The sequence below is a fragment of the Xyrauchen texanus genome, chromosome 13 (assembly GCF_025860055.1).
Source record: "Xyrauchen texanus isolate HMW12.3.18 chromosome 13, RBS_HiC_50CHRs, whole genome shotgun sequence".
Taxonomy (NCBI): Eukaryota; Metazoa; Chordata; class Actinopteri; order Cypriniformes; family Catostomidae; genus Xyrauchen; species Xyrauchen texanus.
The window spans coordinates 8,495,507-8,516,664 of record NC_068288.1 but is presented as its reverse complement, the minus strand read 5'-3'; the positions used below and the strand labels follow the sequence as shown (position 1 = coordinate 8,516,664).

General features: G+C 39.4%; 1 protein-coding gene across 2 annotated transcripts in view; it reads right to left on the bottom strand.

Moving 5' to 3' along the window:
• LOC127653669 (heparan-sulfate 6-O-sulfotransferase 3-B-like) overlaps positions 1-18,760 on the bottom strand; it is a 48,872-nt gene extending 30,112 nt beyond the window's left edge. For both annotated transcript variants that reach the window (XM_052140439.1, XM_052140438.1), the window contains exon 1: positions 17,897-18,760. In XM_052140439.1, coding sequence (XP_051996399.1) covers positions 17,897-18,432 — 536 coding nt within the window. In that variant the 5' untranslated portion in view covers positions 18,433-18,760. The remainder of the gene's footprint in view (positions 1-17,896) is intronic.
• Between the last annotated feature and the right edge of the window lie 2,398 nt (positions 18,761-21,158).

Here is a 21,158-nt window from a genome sequence, read left to right as displayed (position 1 = left end):
AGGTTCATCTTCCAACAGGACAACGACCCTAAGCACACAGCCAAGATAACAAAGGAGTGGCTACGGGACAACTCTGTGAATGTCCTTGAGTGGCCCAGCCAGAGCCCAGATTTGAACCTGAATGAACATCTCTGGAGAGATCTGAAAATGGCTGTGCACCGATGCTCCCCATCCAAACTGATGGAGCTTGAGAGGTCCTGCAAAGATGAATGGGAGAAACTGACAAAAAATAGGTGTGCCAAGCTTGTAGCATCATACTCAAAAAGACTTAAGGCTGTAATTGGTGCCAAAGGTGCTTCAACAACGTATTGAGCAAAGGCTGTGAATACTTATGACAATGTGATTTGTTTTTCTCGTTTTATTTTTTAACACCTTTGCAAAGATTTCAAACAAACTTCTTTTACGTTGTCATTATGGGGTATTGTTTGTAGAATTTTGAGGAAAATAATGAATTTAATCAATTTTGGAAAAAGTGAAATGCTGTGAATACTTTCCGGATGCACTGTATAGAACTCGTTTTACTGTGGATATAGATACTTGTCTACCTATTTCCTCCAGCATCTTCACAAGGTCCTTTGCTGTTGTCTGGAACTGATTTGCATTTTTCGCACCAAACTACATTCATCTCTAGGAGACAGAATGCGTCTCCTTCCTGAGTGGTATGATGGCTGCGTGGTGCCATGGAATTTATGCTTGCATACTATTGTTTGTACTGATGAACGTGGTACATAAATGCATTTGGAAATTGCTCCCAAGGATGAATGAGGTTCTTTTGAGGTCTTGGCTGATTTCTTTTGATTTTCCCATGATGTCAAGCAAAGAGGCACTGAGTTTGAAGGTAGATCTGATAATACATCCACAGGTACACCTAGACTTGGATTCAAATTAGCCAATTAGCCTATCAGATGCTAACTGGCTTATTTTTTTTAAAGGCATGAGATCATTTTCTGGAATTTTCCAAGCTGCTTAAAGGCACAGTGTGGCAGCGGGGGTGTGGTTAAGAGAGGGAAGCGGTAAGGGCACTTACACCTGAGCTAAATTATGTCTAACACCTGTCTCTAATTCCAGTGAGCACGGGGAGAGTGGATAAAAGACGCCACCAGCACTTGAGGGAGAGAGAGTCTGGGGGCCGAATTGATTGTTGTAAATTGAAGCTGTGTTATACTGCAATTATTGTGCAGCTGTGTGCACTGCAGCGGGCCAATAAAATATTTACCCTGAGAGGAGCTATTCGCCTTCGTGTCCTCCTTAGCTCCTGAACTTGTTACACACAGTTTACTCAGTGAATGTAAACTTCAGACCCACTGGACAAGTGAAACAATCAGTCTGTAAACATTTGTTGGAAAAATGACTAGTGTCATGCACAAAGTAAATGTCTTAAACGACTTGCCAAAACTATAGTTTGCTCATATGAAATATGTGGAGTGGTAAACAATTTGTTTTAATTACTTCAACCTAAGTGTGTGTAAACTCCTGACTTCAATTGTACATAAATTATAACATTGGCAAGCCACAAAACATGCTTCTTTCTATCGGTCTCCCAGTCACCCGTCCATCCATGCATGCATAAAAGTGTGTCTTTCATTCTCTCTGATTAAGAGGTCTGCAAAGGAAGTGATTTCTCATGGCTGATGCCATCTGCTTGGCACTGGATCCCCAGCTGACACTCAACTATAAAAGCTGCACAAAGATGCTGACACTCGCTGCTGCCCGATTTGATCTGTGATACTATTAGAAAAACACAGCACAGCCAAACCCTCATTAAAGGCCAGCCACAAAGATCCCTGCCTCATCTGACACGGACACAAGACATTGTTAGTGCTATGGACAGCAAACATTGGTGTTCATATGCAATAATCAAGCAGAGAATGTGTACGGTGTGCATTATATTATAATATGAAGGCCTAAAACAAGGGAAAATAACAATATTTAAATGCTTATTGCATGCATTATAAAAGCAATGTTGAAAATAATGTAATGATGAAAATAAAATTATTAGTACTAATTAGCATAAGTAAATGCATTAAGTATCATGAACTAACAACAGCGTTTATTAATCTTGGTTATTGTTAATTTATAAAAAACATAATTGTTCATTATTAGTTCATAATGCAATAACTTATGTTAACATATAAATCATTTAATTAAAAACAATTATGTTGAATTTAACAAAATTAAAAAGCATTGAATTTAAAAGCATTATTAATTGTAAGTTTATTTTAACTCATTTTGTTAATTCTATTTTGATTTTAAACCCGAAAGATGAAAATAGTGCAAAATAATCACTAAATTAACCACTTCACTTTTAAAATTAAAATTAGAGGACGCTTACATTGTCCTCTATCGTGTGTAACACATACATACAGTATCTGGAAACATTTTAGAAAATGTAGTTTTTTGTTTCATGACCATTTCAATATACAAACTTATTGTAAAGTTTTACCCAAATTTCTTTTTTGTGGTGAATTATTTTGCAGTCTTTACAATAACGTCTACATGATAGAATCAAATCCTGAATTGGCAACTCGCTTAATATTTTACTTTGTTACATTATGGACAGAATCTATCACATTTGAATATCTATTCCACAGTTGCATGTTGTTTCTAGCCATAAAAATATAATTACAAATTATTTTGTGAAGGCAGTTTTCCAGAACAAAAATGTAAATCCTGCACTTGATGGAATATGACAGAAAAGTCATACCTTCGTTATAAACCATTTTGTTAATCATATATATATCTTATATGCATACAGTAATGGCCTTACAAAGTAAAGAAAATGGGTTTGCTACCCAGAGGCAACATTGTGCAGTAGAGGGTTAGATTAGCTTAAATGCATGCTGATTAAAAAAAAAAGGGGGTTGAAGGAAACTTGAAGGACCTATACATGAAAGGAAGAAGAGAGCAAATCGGAGAGAGATTTTATTATTATTATTATCATTATTATTGTAGTTGACTGGCCTTTAAATGGAAATAGGCCAGTACTTTGAGCAAATCTTGCCAGCTGTGTATGCAAGTATGTGAGAGAGAGAGAGAGAGAGAGAGAGAGATACTTTGTACTACACACATATCGATTTCACTGCAGCCTGTACAGTGAGCCTCATTGCTTTTCCCAAACCAGAGTGCAATCTATTCTTGGAAGACGTTGGAAACCCCAGGGGATGCGGGACTGGAAACTGAGTAACAGGAGAATTTTACAAAGGGACTGAGAGAGGCGTTTTGTGTGTGTGAGTAAAAGTGTGTAGTGTGTTCATGCATAAATCTCCTCCTGACTTTGCATACCCAAGGACTCGGAAACTATAGAGCGTTTAAGAGCTTCTGCATCAGACATCAAAGGCACTTGGACCAGATTCAACACACCTCTGCCATCCAGCTCTATGCACTGCACTCAATACATATCTCCCTGCAAAGGCTCTTAAGCTGATTGGTGGCCCACATCACAAAGTTTCTCAAAGTTTATTATATATGACCTGTCCTGGAGTGTTAAAATGTATGTTGTGCCACAAGGCCTTTTATATTTTAATGCCACTAGTGGTAGATACTCATCAGACAACTTGCATGTCCATTCATTGCATTAAAAATACAGTATATAAAATGTATGTTTTTATATAATAAAAATTCACTTTTTGCAATTAACATTTTATGAATGATTATGACCATGCCCTGACCAAAGCTGGAAATGTAATGTATCAGCACATGTGAGCTTCAGTTTCCAGGTGAAATGTCCACAGAATGGTGCCAAGAGCTTGTTATTTTTTAAGTAGGGCTGTCAATCAATAAAAAAATTATTAATCTAATTAATTAAATTATATGCAGATTAATGAATCGAAGCAATCGCAATTAATCACATATATCAATATTTGCTGAAAAAGCTCCCCAAATAAAAATGATTCAATACATAATAATCAAAATATAAAATAATATTTTTTTTATAATTCAGAATGCAATAAATAGGGTTGACAAATTTTCACCACTTGAAAATGGAAGACTTGAGCATTTTGAGAATTTCAAGATGGTACCTAATGTCCCCCATGATTGTTTTGCTGCTAAAATATGGCACAGTAGGCTGCCCATTCAGGATGTCTTTCTTTCTGCCAAAATACAGGATGTCCCAGCTAATCAGGGGGCAGATCTACCGGGTTGGCTTGGGGTGGCAAATGCCACCCTAAGAAAAAACATTGACACCCCATCTGCCACCCCAGCATGAGTATCCAAATGTATTAAATATACAGTATCTCACAAAAGTGAGTACACCCCTCACATTTTTGTAAATATTTGATTATACCTTTTCATGTGACAACACTGATGAAATGACACTTTGCTACAATGTAAAGTAGTGAGTGTACAGCTTGTATAACAGTGTAAATTTGCTGTCTCCTTAAAATAACTCAACACACAGCCATTAATGTCTAAATCGCTGGCAACAAAAGTGAGTACACCCCTAAGTGAAAATGTCCAAATTGGGCCCAATTAGCCATTTTCCCTCCCCGGTGTCATGTGACTCGTTAGTGTTACAAGGTCTCAGGTGTGAATGGGGAGCAAGTGTGTTCAATTTGGTGTCATCTCTCTCACACTCCCTCATACTGGTCACTGGAAGTTCAACATGGCACCTCATGGCAAAGAACTCTCTGAGGGTCTGAAAAAAAGAATTGTTGCTCTACATAAAGATGGCCTAGGCTATAAGAAGATTGCCAAGACACTGAGCTGTAGCACGGTGGCCAAGACCATACAGCGGTTTAACAGGACAGGATCCACTCAGAACAGGCCTCGCCATGGTCGAACAAAGAAGTTGAGTGCACGTGCTCAGCGTCATATCCAGAGATTGTCTTTGGGAAATAGATGTATGAGTGCTGCCAGCATTGCGGCAGAGGTTGAAGGGGTGGGGAGTCAGCCTGTCAGTGCTCAGACCAAACGCCGCACACTGCATCAAATTGGTCTGCGTGGCTGTCGTCCCAGAAGGAATCCTCTTCTAAAGATGATGCACAAGAAAGCCTGCAAACAGTTTGCTGAAGACAAGCAGACTAAGGACATGGATTACTGGAACCATGTCCTGTGGTCTGATGAGACGGTTCAGATGGTGTCAAGCGTGTGTGACGGCAACCAGGCGAGGAGTACAAAGACAAGTGTGTATTGCCTATAGTCAAGCATGGTGGTGGGAGTGTCATTGTCTGGGGCTGCATTAGTGCTGCTGGCACTGGGGAGCTACCGTTCATTGAGGGAACCATGAATGCCAACATGTACTGTGACATACTGAAGGAGAGCATGATCCCCTCCCTTCGGAGACTGGGCCGCAGGGCAGTATTCCAGCATGATAACGACCCCAAACACACCTCCAAGACAACCACTGCCTTGCTAAAGAAGCTGAGGTTGAAGGTGATGGACTGGCCAAGCATTTCTCCAGACCTAAACCCTATTGAGCATCTGTGGGGCATCCTCAAATGGAAGGTGGAGGAGCACAAGGTCTCTAACATCCACCAGCTCTGTGATGTCGTCATGGAGGAGTGGAAGAGGACTCCTGTGAAGCTCTGGTGAACTCCATGCCCAAGAGGGTTAAAGCAGTGCTGGAAAATAATGGTGGCCACACAAAATATTGACATTTTGGGCCCAATTTGGACATTTTCACTTAGGGTTGTACTCACTTTTGTTGCCAGCGGTTTAGACATTAATGGCTGTGTGTTGAGTTATTTTGAGGGGACAGCAAATTTACACTGTTGTACAAGCTGTACATTCACTACTTTACATTGTAGCAAAGTGTCATTTCTTCAGTGTTGTCACATGAAAAGGTATAATCAAATATTTACAAAAATGTGAGGGGTGTACTCACTTTTGTGAGATACTGTAAATGTAAGTATATTATTGTTGATTTTGACATTGGCCATTTTAATCTTGAAATATCTGCTTGTCTTTGTGTTAAATGAAGGCATTGCATGACGAAATTCTTCTTTTTTTTTTTTACTGTGCAGAGCAAAGAAAGTGTTTCACTTAGTTAGAAGAGCATGATGCTGCAGCAGTGATGGACTCGGCTCGAGTGACACTCTGTAACAGCACACACAGCTGTGTGAACTAAAAGTCGTAAAAGTCCCATTCAATAATCTCTCAATAAATTACACATTAATTCAAATGAAACCCAGTAAAGTAACGACAGGAACGCTTGACTAAGAGTAAAAAGTACCCACTTTTAAACCTAGTCTAAAAGTGCATTTTCCCCTAAAAGTTACTCAAGTAAATGTAACGGAGTAAATGTAGCACGTTACTACCCACCTCTTCAATGGATATCATATTTTATTTATCTGTGCATTCATTTGAACTGTTTTTATGCATTGTGTAACGTGTTGCAATGAAACAATACATTGGAATTTTCCAGAAGTAAAAGGGCATGACATAAAAACACATTAAGAATAAAACCACGGGTGCTGATGGCAGTGATCCTCAGAGCAATGGGGGATACACTACTCATTTTAAGCCAGAGATTTCTGCATAAATCTGGATGGTAATCTCTCATTCTGATGATAAGATGCTGCTCTCGCTTACACTAATCTTTCTGAAGGAATCCAAACATTACAAGCTTCTCGTGAATACCTTGCTGGAAGCGATCGCTGCCTCTCTGATTAGTGTCTGTCTGCAACAGGGGCTTAAACACAAGTCTGATATGTAGAATGGGATTTGGCTACACAAATTGAGGGAAGGGATGAGAGATTATATGAGAGAGATGGTGGCATTAAATTGGTTTAACAAACAATCAGCCCAATAACAATCATATTATATCATATTATAGTGCAGTTTGGTTAAACAGGACAAATAACAGATAATATTATTCTATGAAAGAGACAAGGGCATTTCAAACATGAGAGGCACAATGAAAATGACAATGACCATTTATTAAACTATGACAATGTGGCAACAATTGGTACAAAGAAGATGCCATTCAAATGGCGAAGTCATACTTTGAGAGAAATGGACAATTGACATCATGCTTTCACTGTTAAAATCAAATATATTAGCATTATGCTACAAGGGTGTATTGTTTTAAAATGTGACACTTGTCTAAATAAGAATTATATTGCTAAATATTTTTGCTAAACTAAAAAAAAAGCATCTGACACTATTATAGGGGTCTGTTGTCTGTAAAGATGAGACTTATCTAAATATTATTCAATGAAAATTAAAATTGTTTTGTTGATACTAACAGTTGTATATAACAGTGCTTCGAAATTATTAATTTAATACATATTAAATAAATTAACTTGATCAAGTCAAAGGCAAATTGTTAGCTGTAAAGCTATAAAATTCAACATAGTCTAACAGGATATTGACATGTTGATTCCGAATGTTTATGTACAATAACATCTACCCCATTTAGCTGAATTACTGACAAGCAGCCTCCCAATTCCATCAATTCAGATCCAGTCACCTTTCCCTCTAGTGTTATTGAAAGCTCAATGCGGGAGCAACCTCCGAGGCAAGGGTTGTGATCTTATAGAAACCAGGTACGGTAGTTATTGTGAATTTGTGAGAAAAAAACAAACAAACAAAACATGGTTCGGAGGTTGCTCTTAAAAAAAAAAAAAAAAAAAAAAACTTTTACTCCACTGATGGTTAGGTTTAAGATTGGGGTTCGGATTAGGTTATAGAGTTTATAAATTATGCATTCCTGTTTACTGCATTACATCATTTAAGTAAAAATACAACTCCACCTTGTGAACATTTCATCCTAAAACACACTCACACATGCCCATACCTTTAACATCACTTCCCGCTTCGGCCACTGGGGGCAGTGGTTCGAACGTCAGTAAGCACACGATTTCACCAGCCAAACTTTCAATCTTCTGTCGCCAAATTCACAGGGCTTATAAAAGTCTGATAAAATAGCTATTCAGTTTCACCTTTCCTGCACTGTGATATAATGTAGTGTCCTGTGATGTAACATGAAACTACTTTAAACAGCTTTTTTATTGTAAGAGTTCATGACATTTTATTAATTTGTACATTAAAAAAATAATTTGCCACAATGCAGGATCATTGAAATTACTAATTAAATCAAAAGGTTAATTAAAAGTGGTGAAAAAAAATGTTGAACAGTGTCCAAAACATGCACTTTCCCTTTTCCAAATATACATTTAACAAAAAGTACATGTCCATGTCCATTTGTCAATAATCCTAATTCAGGGTGGCCTGGGTAGCTCAGCGAGTATTGACGCTGACTACCACCTCTGGAGTCACGAGTTTGAATCCAGGGCATACTGAGTGACTCCAGCCAGGTCTCCTAAGCAACCAAATTGGCCCGGTTGCTAGGGAGGGTAGAATCACATGGGGTAACCTCCTCGTGGTCACTATAATGTGTGGTTCTCGCATTCGGTGGGGTGTGTGGTTAGTTGTTCATAGATGCCACATAGAATAGCGTGGGCCTCCACAAACACTACTGTGGCAGCGGGGGCGTGGTCAAGCGCCCGTCCGGGAGAGAAAAGCGGTAAGGGTGCTTACACCTGAGCTAAATTAAGCCTAACACCTGTGTCTAATTGCAGTAGCGTGAGGAGAGCGGATAAAAAGCAGCAGCCACAGAGCATCGAGAGAGACAGCCCGACACCAAGGCCAAGAATCATTTGTGATGTCATTTGTTGAAACTGTTAAAGATTTACATTAAAAGAAAGCTTACCCTTGAAGCTGACGCCTGTTTCCGACCCTTCCTTAGTGGAAAATGTTACACTGGTGCCGAAACCCAGGAAAAGAAGGAACATTTTTTCCAAGCTATGGAAAAGAGTCGCCCCATAGAGTCCTCCCAGCTGGCGGAAGTCCTCCAGTCCCTCGCTACACTCCATCAGAGCCACCAACAATCCCTGCTTGAGCTCCGGCAAGACCAGGATCGTCGGTTCTTCGAGATCATGCGGGCTCAAGCAGAGGACCGGCTCGCCATCCGGAGCCTCCTCAGCCAGGAGGCCGCTCCAGCCGCAGCCGCGACCCCGGACACCCGCGCTACACTGCCCCCGCCCGCGTTACAGAAGATGGCGCCGGCAGATGATCCAGAGGCGTTCCTTGATTTATTTGAACGTACGGCAGAAATTTGGGGTTGGCCACAAGACCAGTGGGCAGCCCGCCTAGTCCCTCTCTTGTCCGGGGAAGCACAACTCGTGGCGCAACAACTGCCAGCAACAAACCTCCTGGCCTATACAGACTTGAGGAAAGCCATCCTGCAACGGGTTGTTCGGAGCCCGGAAGAAAATCGCCAGCTCTTCCGGGCTATGAAACTGGATAAGTCCGACCGCCCGTTTGCGTTCGCCCAGCGGCTCCGTGATGCCTGTCGGAGGTGGCTGCTTGTGGGGGATTGCGACGTCGAGGGACTTGTCGCTTGACCACGCCCCCGCTGCCACAACTACGTCTCCGCAGTAACTTGCGCAACAAGCCACGTGATAAGATGTGTAGATTGACAGTCTCAGATGCAGAGACAACTGAGATTCGTCCTCTGCCACCCGGATTCACTTGCCACCCGGATTGGGCATTCCAAAGTGGGGAAAAAAGGGGAGAAAAACAATAAACAAATAACCTTCATTCAGATTATAGAAATGCAAAACACAGTTTGTCTCTTTGGTTGTCCAGCATGAAATGGATGGTCAACATTCAAGGACATGGAGCTTTATTTGTGCTTGTAATTTTTAGAGAAATGCTTGACTAATGCCGGGACTTTCTCTGTTGCCAATGTGACCTCATGAGTATTCAAATTTATTCTTAAATAAAGTGTGGTTCTAGCACACGTACATTTGCTTACAGTATGTTAGTATAAACACTGAAACTTTGAAAGTCAGGGTTCTGACTTAGTTTGTTTTTTTTTTGTCCCCCTTTGTGGCAGATCCCTGACAGGTACGTGTTCAATGTCTGTCTTCTGTCATTTGTCTGGATTCAGCCACATCGGTTGGTTAGTCCAGATGGGCAAGGAGGAGGCGAGAACCGGCTTGTCAACATAAATAATCGTTTAATGAAAACTGAACTCAAAATACACAAATATTAAACAAACACACACACGACAGACATGCCCGTAATTCTCTCTCTCTCGAACCATCGTCACCGGCTGCCTTTATCCCTCGCGCACCTCATCAGGCCGATTGGGGACCGGGCGCGCAATATTCCGACCCGGCCCCACCCCCCTCTGCTCCACACCTGTTTTTCTCCATCAAGTTTTTTGTTCTGTTTTATTTTCATTTAATTAAGATCTCTTTATTTCATGCCTGCATTTGGGTCCTCCTTCCTGCACACCTGACATAATGATCCTAACAGTTAAATACCCAGTAGGCATACTTTTTCCTTTTGAGCCCCATTCCCCTGCACACCACAGAGCGCAGGTTAAGGAGCTGTTTGTTCTATGTCTGGGAGACTGGTCAGTGAGAGGGTATGCACTGGAATTTCTGGTGTTGTCCTCAGGCCTAGGGGTCAACCAGTCCTGCCTGATAGATCTTTTTATGGTTATACCTGAGCTAAATTATGCCTAACACCTGTTTCTAATTCCAGTGAGCATGGGGAGAACAGCATAAAAGCCTGTGTCCAGAACGTTATTACAGTGAAGCTGAAATGTTTATTATTGTGAAGCTGAAGAGACTATTGTGTGATGCTGTGAGTGCTGAAGTGTGGTCATTAGAATCCTTACTTGTGAGTGTAGTAACCTGCCTCCCGTGTCCTCTTTACCGACCACCCTCACGTGGTCCTGCGTAAAAGCAATGAGATGTGAAGTGTGGGATGTCTGGCGGGGGAGGTTGAGCCGGGGCCGTGATGACGTGAGGGGGAGAGGCTGCAGCCCCTCCCATCCTCAGGGGATTTCCCGAAGGTGATTTCCCTTTGGAGCAGCCGTGAGACAAAACCCTCAAGCATGCCTTCGACCAAATGAGAGTGATTGATGGTCAACAACTCCAAAAGAGCATCGCACTTTCATATCCCTATTTTTCGATTATAAACGAGCGGTTGTTTAGAGTGACGCAGGACACTCAAAGCCGGCGGGAAATGGTGTTCTAGGCGGCTCACAGTAATCCGATGGGAGGTCACCTAGGGGAAAGAAAGACACTGAACCCGTTTTTATTGTCCGGGCATTGGCGGCGATGTCCGCAGATCCCTAAAAGCGCCGTTGCGCCCCCTTCCAGTGATCGAGGTCACCTTCGAGAGAATTGGCATGGACCTCATCGGGCCATTGGAGCGGATAGCACGTGGACATCGCTTTATATTAGTCCTAGTGGATTATACAACACATTATCTGGAAACTCAGCATGCAGTGTTGCGAAGGCACTCTTCAAAATAATCTCCCGGGTGGGGATTCCAAAAGAAATCCTTACCGATCAGGGCACAACTTTTATGTCACGGACAAGCTGTATGAATTATTGGGCATTAAGTCAATCCACACCAGCGTTTACCATCCACAAACAGATGGCCTGGTCGAGTAATTTAATAAAACCCTTAAGAACATGATTCGTAAGTTGGGTTAAATGGCTGTAGTTTAACTAGGCAGGTTAAAGCCGCACTTTGCGGGGGCATGCACCTAATTTCTCTCTGCCTTTTGTATTGCAGACGGACGCTTCAGACAGAGGACAGGGGGCCGTACTCTCACAGGTGGTGGAGGGGGAGGAGTGCCCGGTGCTGTACATCAGCTGTAAGCTCTCCTTAAGGGAGACAAATTACAGCACCGTAGAGAAGGAGTGTCTGGCCATCAAATGGGCAGTCCTCACTCTACGGTACTACCTGCTGGGGTGGGCCTTCACCCTCTGTTCAGATCACGCCCCACTCCAATGGCTCCACTGCATGAAGGATACCATCACGTGGATCACACAGTGGTATCTGGCTCTCCAGCCTTTTAAATTCAAGGTGATCCACAGACCGGGGGCGCAGATGGCTGTCGCTGACTTCCTTTCCAGAAATGGGGGGGAGTGGTAGGCAGGCCGGATGGCATCCCGGCCTGAGTCAAGCGGTGGGAATTTGTGGCAGCGGGGGCGTGGTCAAGTGCCCATCAAGAGAGAGAGAAAGCATTAAGGGTGCTTACACCTGAGCTAAATTATGCCTAACACCTGTTTCTAATTTCAGTGAGCCTAGGGAGAGCGGCATAAAAGCAGCCACACAACCAGCAGACCGGTGAGAGAGCTTGGGTCCAGAAAGTTATTATTGTAAAGCTGAAAACTGTATTATTGTTAAGCTGAAAAGTTTATTATTTTGACGCTGTGAGCACTGAAGTGTGGTGCAACCAGCCTCCCGTGACCTCCTTACCGACCACCCTCACAAACACATTATGATGTGCAAGCCTTTGGTTCACCCTGATAAGACACCTTAAATTGACTAACCCCATGAAAACGAAATTAAAATTATGTGGCTTTTAGTCCACGTGTTTGCTTTGAGACCATCTATATGCTACTGTACTCCTAAATGTTGACTAATTTTCTCATTTTCAGCAGATATTTGCATTAAAAATACATAGTCATTCTCTTCCGGAAAAATGGACCAAAAATACAAGTTGCACTACAGACATTTTTGTCCAATCAAATGCTTTTTAGAAACCAACCACCAAGTAGCAAATCATGGTTAATGGCGGTTTGCCCAAGGTGACATTCAAGCTAGAACCACCACAGGCAGTAGATCAACACCTCTGGCACACTCAGCTGAGAGCATCGATTTATCCTGTGTGGTACAGAGACCCTTTAGCAGAGGATCATAAACATGCACATTTTAAGTATCTCTGTAAGGCCAAGTATGGAAAAAGTGAGAGAGGCAGGAGACAGAGAGAGATGGAGAGGGGGTAATCATAAGTAATTTTCATGAGGTCACTAAAGCAAATCAGTTTTGGTACAAAACTAAATGAACATGTGAATGTGTTGTATGACAGCTTGACCAAAATATTAATATCACAGCTCACTTGATTAAATGACACCTAGAAGACCTAACCTGGAAGTTTATCGATTCTGCTCATCAAGAACAATAAAAAAACAAATTACTGTGTAATCACAGAACAAGACATAAAATCAAAAAGGGTTTGTGGCTTTTAGTCCATATCTGCTAGCTTTTAGGCCATCTATATGGTAGTGTTCTGTAAATGCTGTAAAAGATTCAAAATTCACTTTTAGTAGATATACAAATTTCTAAATTTACAGTCTTTTTCTTTGAGGAAAAACAGAGCAAAATTGTTGATGAGTCATAAAGCACTCACATATTTTGCGCCATAAAATGCTCTCTAGAATGAGCATGTCCATCCTTCTAATAACAGCAACTTCTGACAAGCAAAAATAGTAAATAATGTTAATTAGTATTGGGTAAAAATATAGATTTTCCAATGCATCGGAAACTTCATTTGAAAGATCTTGATATTGTTTGCTAAATGCCAAGATCGAACTTTTAATGAATGCAGCAACCCTTTATAATGCAAGTAAATCACTCGCATGCATGTGCGACCAAATTTCACGCTATGCGATGAAAAATGTCTGTGATTAGCCACAGGCTGGTAAACTTTCAGATTCCACTCACCGGTTATTGAGAAGTATAATAGCGAAGGAGTTATTAGCAGCGAGATCCTTTCACTGCGTGTTGAGAGTAAGTTTAGTTTAACTCGTTCTGTGTGTCCAAAGATGAGATCCACACAAACCTTATGTAATGTCTATAATGTCTCTTTTTATAACCTTTCTGTTCTTCACAGTCAGTTGTTGATTAAAAACAACAACAACATAAAAGAAACATTTGATTCTGATCACATATGGATGCCTAAAGAAAGCATGCACGTCCTCTCTCGTTAATGTGCGCTCACTGGTTGATGCTGGTAGTCTTAGTGTGTGTTAGGGCTGAAACGATTAGTCGACATTATCGACAACATTGATAATAAAAAATATTCAACAAAAATGTTAGTTGTAGAATAGTCATTTGATCTAATTTAATGTACCATGAGATCACTTTAAACTAGCACTGCAGCTCGCACCTGACTTAGGAGAGGAAGATTTACACAGCTCACAGTCCAGATGCACTCTAAACTTTCCAAACAGCTTCAGGTGATGTAGATCGCAAAGTATGAGGGAATTATAATAAAAAAATACAAAGTAAATACAGAAGCAATCTCGTTGTGGAATAAGTGGAGCTTGAGCTGCCGCTCCGCTGAAGCAAAACTTGCGTGTTGAGCGTCTTTAAAGGAAACACCCCTAAGTTACATCTTAAATGCAGTTATGCTTAATGCGTTATAGCTTTATTAAAGTTCAAATAACACGGAAGCAGATCACGTAAATAACTACAAACTCCGAAACTGGCAATTTCCTGTACTGTCAGCGCCTCTTCTATGAGTTGCGCGAATGTCTCGATCTGAGGGGGAGAGACTGAAACTGCATCCGGCTGATGCACACACTGTCACGGGGACACTTGTCCATCGAGCGTGCATGCTTGCTGCAACTAGATTATAACATGATGGCTCACGACTTATTGAATCACAATATACTGTATGTCAATGTGCATTTCTTATTGTGAAGAAAATTGGCAATATGCAGCTTTATTAATAAGAGAGAGTTTGTTTTTTTGTGAGTTAAAGATGGATTAAAGTGAACAGAAAGGTGAGAGAGGGTAGTCTTCACCCCATTATACACTGCAACAAAATAGGTTTTTGATTTGTTTTTGTTTTGGCTTGTTTTCCAATATAAATATGTAAAACTCTTTGAAAACAACTTAAAAAATTTTAGCAACTATACTGCAGAACATTTTTTTTATTGTTGAATATAATATTAAAAATACAAATATTTTAAAATATCTAAAAATCCTTTAAAAACATATGCATTCACCTGAGAAGCAGCATGTAAGATATTTAGACTTGCTTTTAGAGAATAGACCTTGAATATAAGTATATTTTGTCTTTACTGCACTCATAGAAGTATAACCATGTAAAAAAATACACTTATATACAAATACAATTACTGTATATTTAAGATACATTCTCTTAAAGCAAGTCTTATATGTTGCTTCTCAATTAAATGTATCTTGTTTTAAGGATTTTTAGACATTTTTAATTGATAACAATAGGATTTTTTGCAGTGAATTTCTTTACTGAATTAAACTTAAAAAAAGTATTTTTCCCCTTTAATTCAGTGAATGTCATTTAGAGGTATTTTTAAAAGATTATTTTTTTCCTCACTATTGTTAGTAAGCATGTTTAATACAACCTTTTAAGTCGGGCCACAAGCAGAATAATTGGTTAAGAGCTACTGATTAATCGTTGTAAATCGTAATCGCCGAATAGTCAAACAATTATTCTAATAATCGTTAGATTAATCGATTATGAAAATAATCGTTAGTTGCAACCCTAGTTTGTGTTCACACTTGGCATATTTGGTTCGATTAAAACGAACTCTGGTGCGATTGCTCTGTTAGTACGGTTCATCTGAACAAGTGTGAACCAGCCGAACCAGCATACCTGGTTCTTCTCATCATAGGAGCTACGTATGTTGCCCATTACAGCTCGGTTCAGGCATCAAACTGCCATCAGCCATCCTTGCAGCATATTTTCATTTGTGTTTGCAACGGAGGAATTCCTGGTGCTGTTTTGACTCTAATTCTAACGAGGGCATTTAGCCCAGCAGCCAGCATTGTTTTGGATGTTCGGCAAGTTCCGTCACAAAATATATGTCATAAAATCTTTCCAGTCAGGTTGTGACTTTTTCCTGATGCCTTTTGATTTGTAGCTTTAGGTTCGGTGTTAAAAATGCTAGTGTGAACGCTAAGTGAACCAGGACTAAATGTATCATTTTCTTTTTTGGTCTGGACCAAGAGGACCAAGAGAACCGAACTACAAGTGTGAACACATCATTAAAGAGACAGAACGTATTTATCACTTGTCCTACATATCCATGTAAATACTTGTAAATAGTACAAATGATACAAGTAAACAATAAACATGTAACAAAAATATATATGCAATATAATATATGCAATTTAAATACATTTTATTGATGGAATAGGCTGAATTTGAATATTTTTCAAAAGCTAACATTTTGCCACTTTGGTGATGGCCACTTTTCGTAATGATAAAATATGATTTAGGTAATGATTTGTAAGCAAAATGGACATTGTAACAGAAATATACCCACATGAATCTATTTTGAAGCTAAACGGAATTGAATCGAGAGTGTGTAAATTGGAATCTAATTGAGACATCTGTATCAATACCCAGCTCAGTTGTCAACGGTTGTTAAGTTAAACTTAAGGCTATTGGCTATTTTTTTAAGGGACATGCCATTCTATGTCCCACCACAACTTCCTTTTTCAATAGGAAATATGTCAACAAAGCACTTGTTAAGCGATTTCATAGGGGCTTTATTTTGGATCATTAGGTAAAATCATACAGTACACATTTCATTCCCACTAGCTTTTCATGTTCTGGCTACATTTTATATCATAAGCAGTTGCAACATATTTAAAGGTGTCTAAACACTCAGCTGTCTAGCTGTCTCACACTCAGTCACACACATATTCAAGACTGCGTGACTCAGAGTGGTCTACAGCAGGCAACTGATATACACAGATGTGCATCGTTTTAAGAGTGATGAATCCAAACTCATGACATTGCTGTGTTCTAATAAAAACTTAGGAATGAAAGGTATGTTTTTCATAACCAACACATTCTACATAGCTTCCCCACTATAATGGTGCTTTCTAAATGGTAGCACTTCATCATATATTTGTATGTGTGATAGGTTACATCTTCAAATAAGGAGATAGTTTACCCAAAAATGTAATTTCTCTCATCATTTACTCACCCTCATGCCATCACAGATGTGTATGACTTTCATTTCTTCTGCTAAACACAGACAAAGATTTTTAGTAGAATATCTCAGCTCTACAGATAAATACAATGTAAGTCAACAGGGTCCAAAACCTTGAAGCTCAAAAAATGACATCAAAACAACATAAAAGTAATCTAATAATTTAATCCACGCCTTCTGAAACTATATGAAAAAGAAAACATTTTAAGTACTTTTTTTACTGTAAATTCTCCTCCCTGCCCGGTAGGTGTCGATATGCACGAAGAATCCAAACCACCAAAAACAAATTAAAGAAAATAAAAAATCGCTAGTGAAAGTGGAGATTTACAGTAAATATTAATAATAATAATAATTAAAAATGTTGATCTGTTTCTCACCCACAGCTATCATATTGCTTCTGAAGACATGGATTTAACCACTTGTTGTATGGATTAATTTTATGCTGCTTTTATATGCTTTTTGGACCTTCAAAGTTCTGACCAGTGGCTATTATTCACTTGCATTGTATGGGCCTACAGAACTGAGATATTCTTCTAAAAATCTTTGTTTGTGTTCTGCAGAAGAAAGAAAGTCATACATATCTAGGATTGCATGAGTGCGAGTATATGATGAGAGAATTTTCATTTTTGGGTGAACTATACGTTTGACGTTTAACAACATTGTTCAACTGAACTTACAACGAACAAGAGTTTTTAAGCACTTAATATCAACCTTGGTTAATGTTAATTGCATCATACACATAATACATTTGTAAAATAAAAAGTTGCATAATTATCATTAACATTGATGCATTATGAACTAGTGAACAATTTTCATAAAATAGCCCTAACCAATAGCAATAGGCCTATATAGTATACTATTGTTCATTGTAAGTTCATGATACCTAATGCCTTTACTAATGTTAACAAATGGAACTATTGTAAAAACGTTAACCTAACTTCTATGTCAATAATAAATGCGTAAAATATGCTTTAATGCTTTATAGATCCATAGGCCTACATATGCATATTTTAAAGTGCATGCACTGATCTGTTAAGCTTCCAAACCGTTTGTTAATGACTTATTAATAAAAGTTACTATAAAGTGTTCCCAAATGAACAATCTATGCAGTTTGTTCACTTATATAATATTCCGCTTAACAACACACGTACCGTCGGTTCAGTGGCGCGTCTTTCTTTTGTTTCTTATTCATCACAGTCGGCACACAGTTCGTGAGCTCGGTCCAGTCCGCGTGCAGACCGCAGCTCCAGCCCGTGGAGAAGCGCGAGAAAAGCCACGACTCCGCTTTCCCCGGCCGGTGACACGTGCATTTCTTCTGGCCGGAGCGGCAGTCGCATGGGTGCTCCAGGTGGATGTTCCGCACCAGGTGTTTCCCGAACGTCGTTCCACCGGTCTTCTGGATGTGGAGGAATACGATCACGTCGCTCCCCTTAATGTCAAAATCCACGTGGCGCTCGAGATCGTCGCGCGTGAAGTTGAATTTGGCCCGGAATCGCACCGAACCGTCTTCATCTGGATCCGGAGACTCTTGCTTGACGTCTGCGGGATGTTTGGATAACGGAATATTCTCTCCATTCCCGATCCGACAAGACGTGCTGCCCGCTGGACAGATGTACTGATAGCCGATCATGATGAATAAAACGGTCAAAATAGGAACTAAAAGGAGTTTGTTGGATTTATCATCCATTGCTAAGACAATGGAGCGGATAATCACGCCATTGGTGATGCTCAGTCATTGAATGAGTCCTCCAGGTGCTTCATACTGGCAAAGTTTGATCCAGTAAAAGTGCTCAAGTACAGAAGAGCCCAAAATATCTTCATTTTCATGAACACAACGCCGTCTTTGAAGATCCATTTGAAATCAAATTCCTGAATATTTCAAGTCAGCATTCCTTGTCCGGTAAATGTGTGGAGATGAGACGGAAACCCATTATAAAACATATAGAGATCGGAGATCCGTTCCTTCGGTGTGATCTTGAAAGCTGAATTATTGCACCGGTTTGTGAATGCAGCTCTTTCTGTGGTGAGCCCTGAGAAGTTGAGTTACTCTTGCAACTTGCTTATCGTGTTAAAGCGCACGCGCGCGCGTGTGTGTGTGTGTGTGTGTGTGTGTGTGTGTGTGAGAGAGAGAGAGAGAGAGAGAGAGAGAGAGAGATTTCTTTAAAAGTCATTATTGCATTGGGTGAATGCAAATCATTACTCAAAATAACCACTCATAACAATATCACAGACAGATTCTATCCCATCAAAAACATTTAGACATTGAAACCATTTGTAATCCATACACCTTTGAATGCCTTTCAGTGAAGAGACTCCACGATATGTAAAACAGCATCTAAAAAATATATATAATTGAAAAAATGTTAACCTTAAAAATGTGCCATATGTAGTAATATCTAAATTAACTTGTTTTATCAAGTAAAAATTATTATTTTACGTAATTTAATAATAATATTTATATATATTTTAGATATTTAATTTATATTAATAAAAATTATAATATAATTTCTATTTTTAATTTATCCATCCATCGTCAACCGCTTATCCTGTGTACATGGTCGCGGGGGGCTGGAGCCTATCCCAGCTAACATTGGGCGAAAGGCGGGGGACACCCTGGACAGGTCGCCAGTCCATCGCAGTTTTTAATTTATATCTAATTTATATATACAATTATTTATAGAAAATATAACTTCATTTATTATTTACCAAATCAACCTGAATATATTATATATTATAGGTTACACCAACAAAACACATTTCAACTGTTATATTCTGTAGAAATGCTTCTGAAAGCTGAAGCGTGCAATTTCTGCACCACTGAACAGAGGTTCAAAAATAAACATTCATTGTTTTCAAACAGCTTTCCAAATACACCCCAGTCTGCTGTTGGTCAAACAAACAGATAGTCCCGCCTCCAACTCGTGCCATTGATTGAGTCTGTGTTGTTGTGACGGGCAGGACAGCTGCTCAAAACAAACTTTGAAGCTGAAACACTTTCTCATATCCCAGTTAAATATGCAGAGACAACGATTCGTAAGTGATTTGTTGGTTAATTTTCACGAAAACTTTAAACACTGTGTCTCTTTGATGCTTTAAAAATGGCTCTTGTCACAACAACATTCTCTCAACAAATGGTGTTAGTTGGGGGCGGGACTATTTGTTTGTGGGACGTATGCGGAAAACAGTTTGAAAACAACATTTCTTTTGGAAATTATATTCAGTGGTGTTATTGGTGCAGACAGTACACACTTCAGCTTTGAGGAAACAATTGCTGGTTACCACAGTGGATTTTATATCCTTAATGTAGTAAGATATTTTATATTTTGATACCTTATCTGCTTCTATAAAATGCACTTTTTGAACTTAAGAAGTCTTGCTTGTATTTTACAAGACTAATATTGGTACTGTGGGGTGGATAGTGATCAATGCAAAGTTTTGCATGGTCGCTGCAAAAATCTAATTCATTAAAACACCAGCCCATGTGATTTAGACTTGTCATTTTGCTTCTATGAGCTTTAACCTTTGTAAATATAGTAAGGTGAATTCATGTTGTAAACTAAACTAAAAACAAAAAACTTGTAAAATATTGATAACTGTACTGCCATTGTAATTATTGTAACCAAAAAAAAAGTTGGGGCAGCATTTCAAATAATTATCAATGAAAACCTCAGCACAAAACTGAGATCATTATTTCTAGCCATCAAGCTGGCAGCATTTCAGCACCACGGAGAGCTCAAAACAATAAACCTGTTTTAGAACAGGGAGTTGTTACCCATGCCATCAAATCAATATACAGGATCCTTATCAAGAAGATTTTAAAATTGAATTTCTGCACCACAGAGCTACTTTTAACTGCATTAGATGTATCAGTCTTCAAATGGCTTAGTTAATGTTGCTGCTTCATATTAAGCTGTGTTTGGAGAACATAGAAAAAAATGAAAGCAATTACACACATCAACTTTAACATAATAGCATCAGTCATTTACAAAGCATCACAAGCATATGGACCTAAACCTCAAATATATCACCACTCATTTTTCACAACAGTGCACCTGTCCAATGCTAAAATGCATAATTTTTTTAACGTTTCGTCAGGGGCCAACATTTTTCTAATCATTTCAGTGAAAGTGTAATTTGGTTTCTTACATTCCATTACACTTTTATTATTATACAGATAAGTGCAGATACATTCTCACAGGATGAACTGAGACACATTCTGCTTTGACAAGTTCAAGATTATTAATGAGTGTATGGCTGCGCCTGTATATATTAAAGGAAGCTGCTATCTTTGGAAAAAATAAACATGTCATAAACACAGAGCCAGTAATTTCACTTTCTGTTGTGTGCATTTACATACATTAGTCATCAAGCGCCACATGAGTCTTGACAACAAGATGGGTGAAATTATTATGT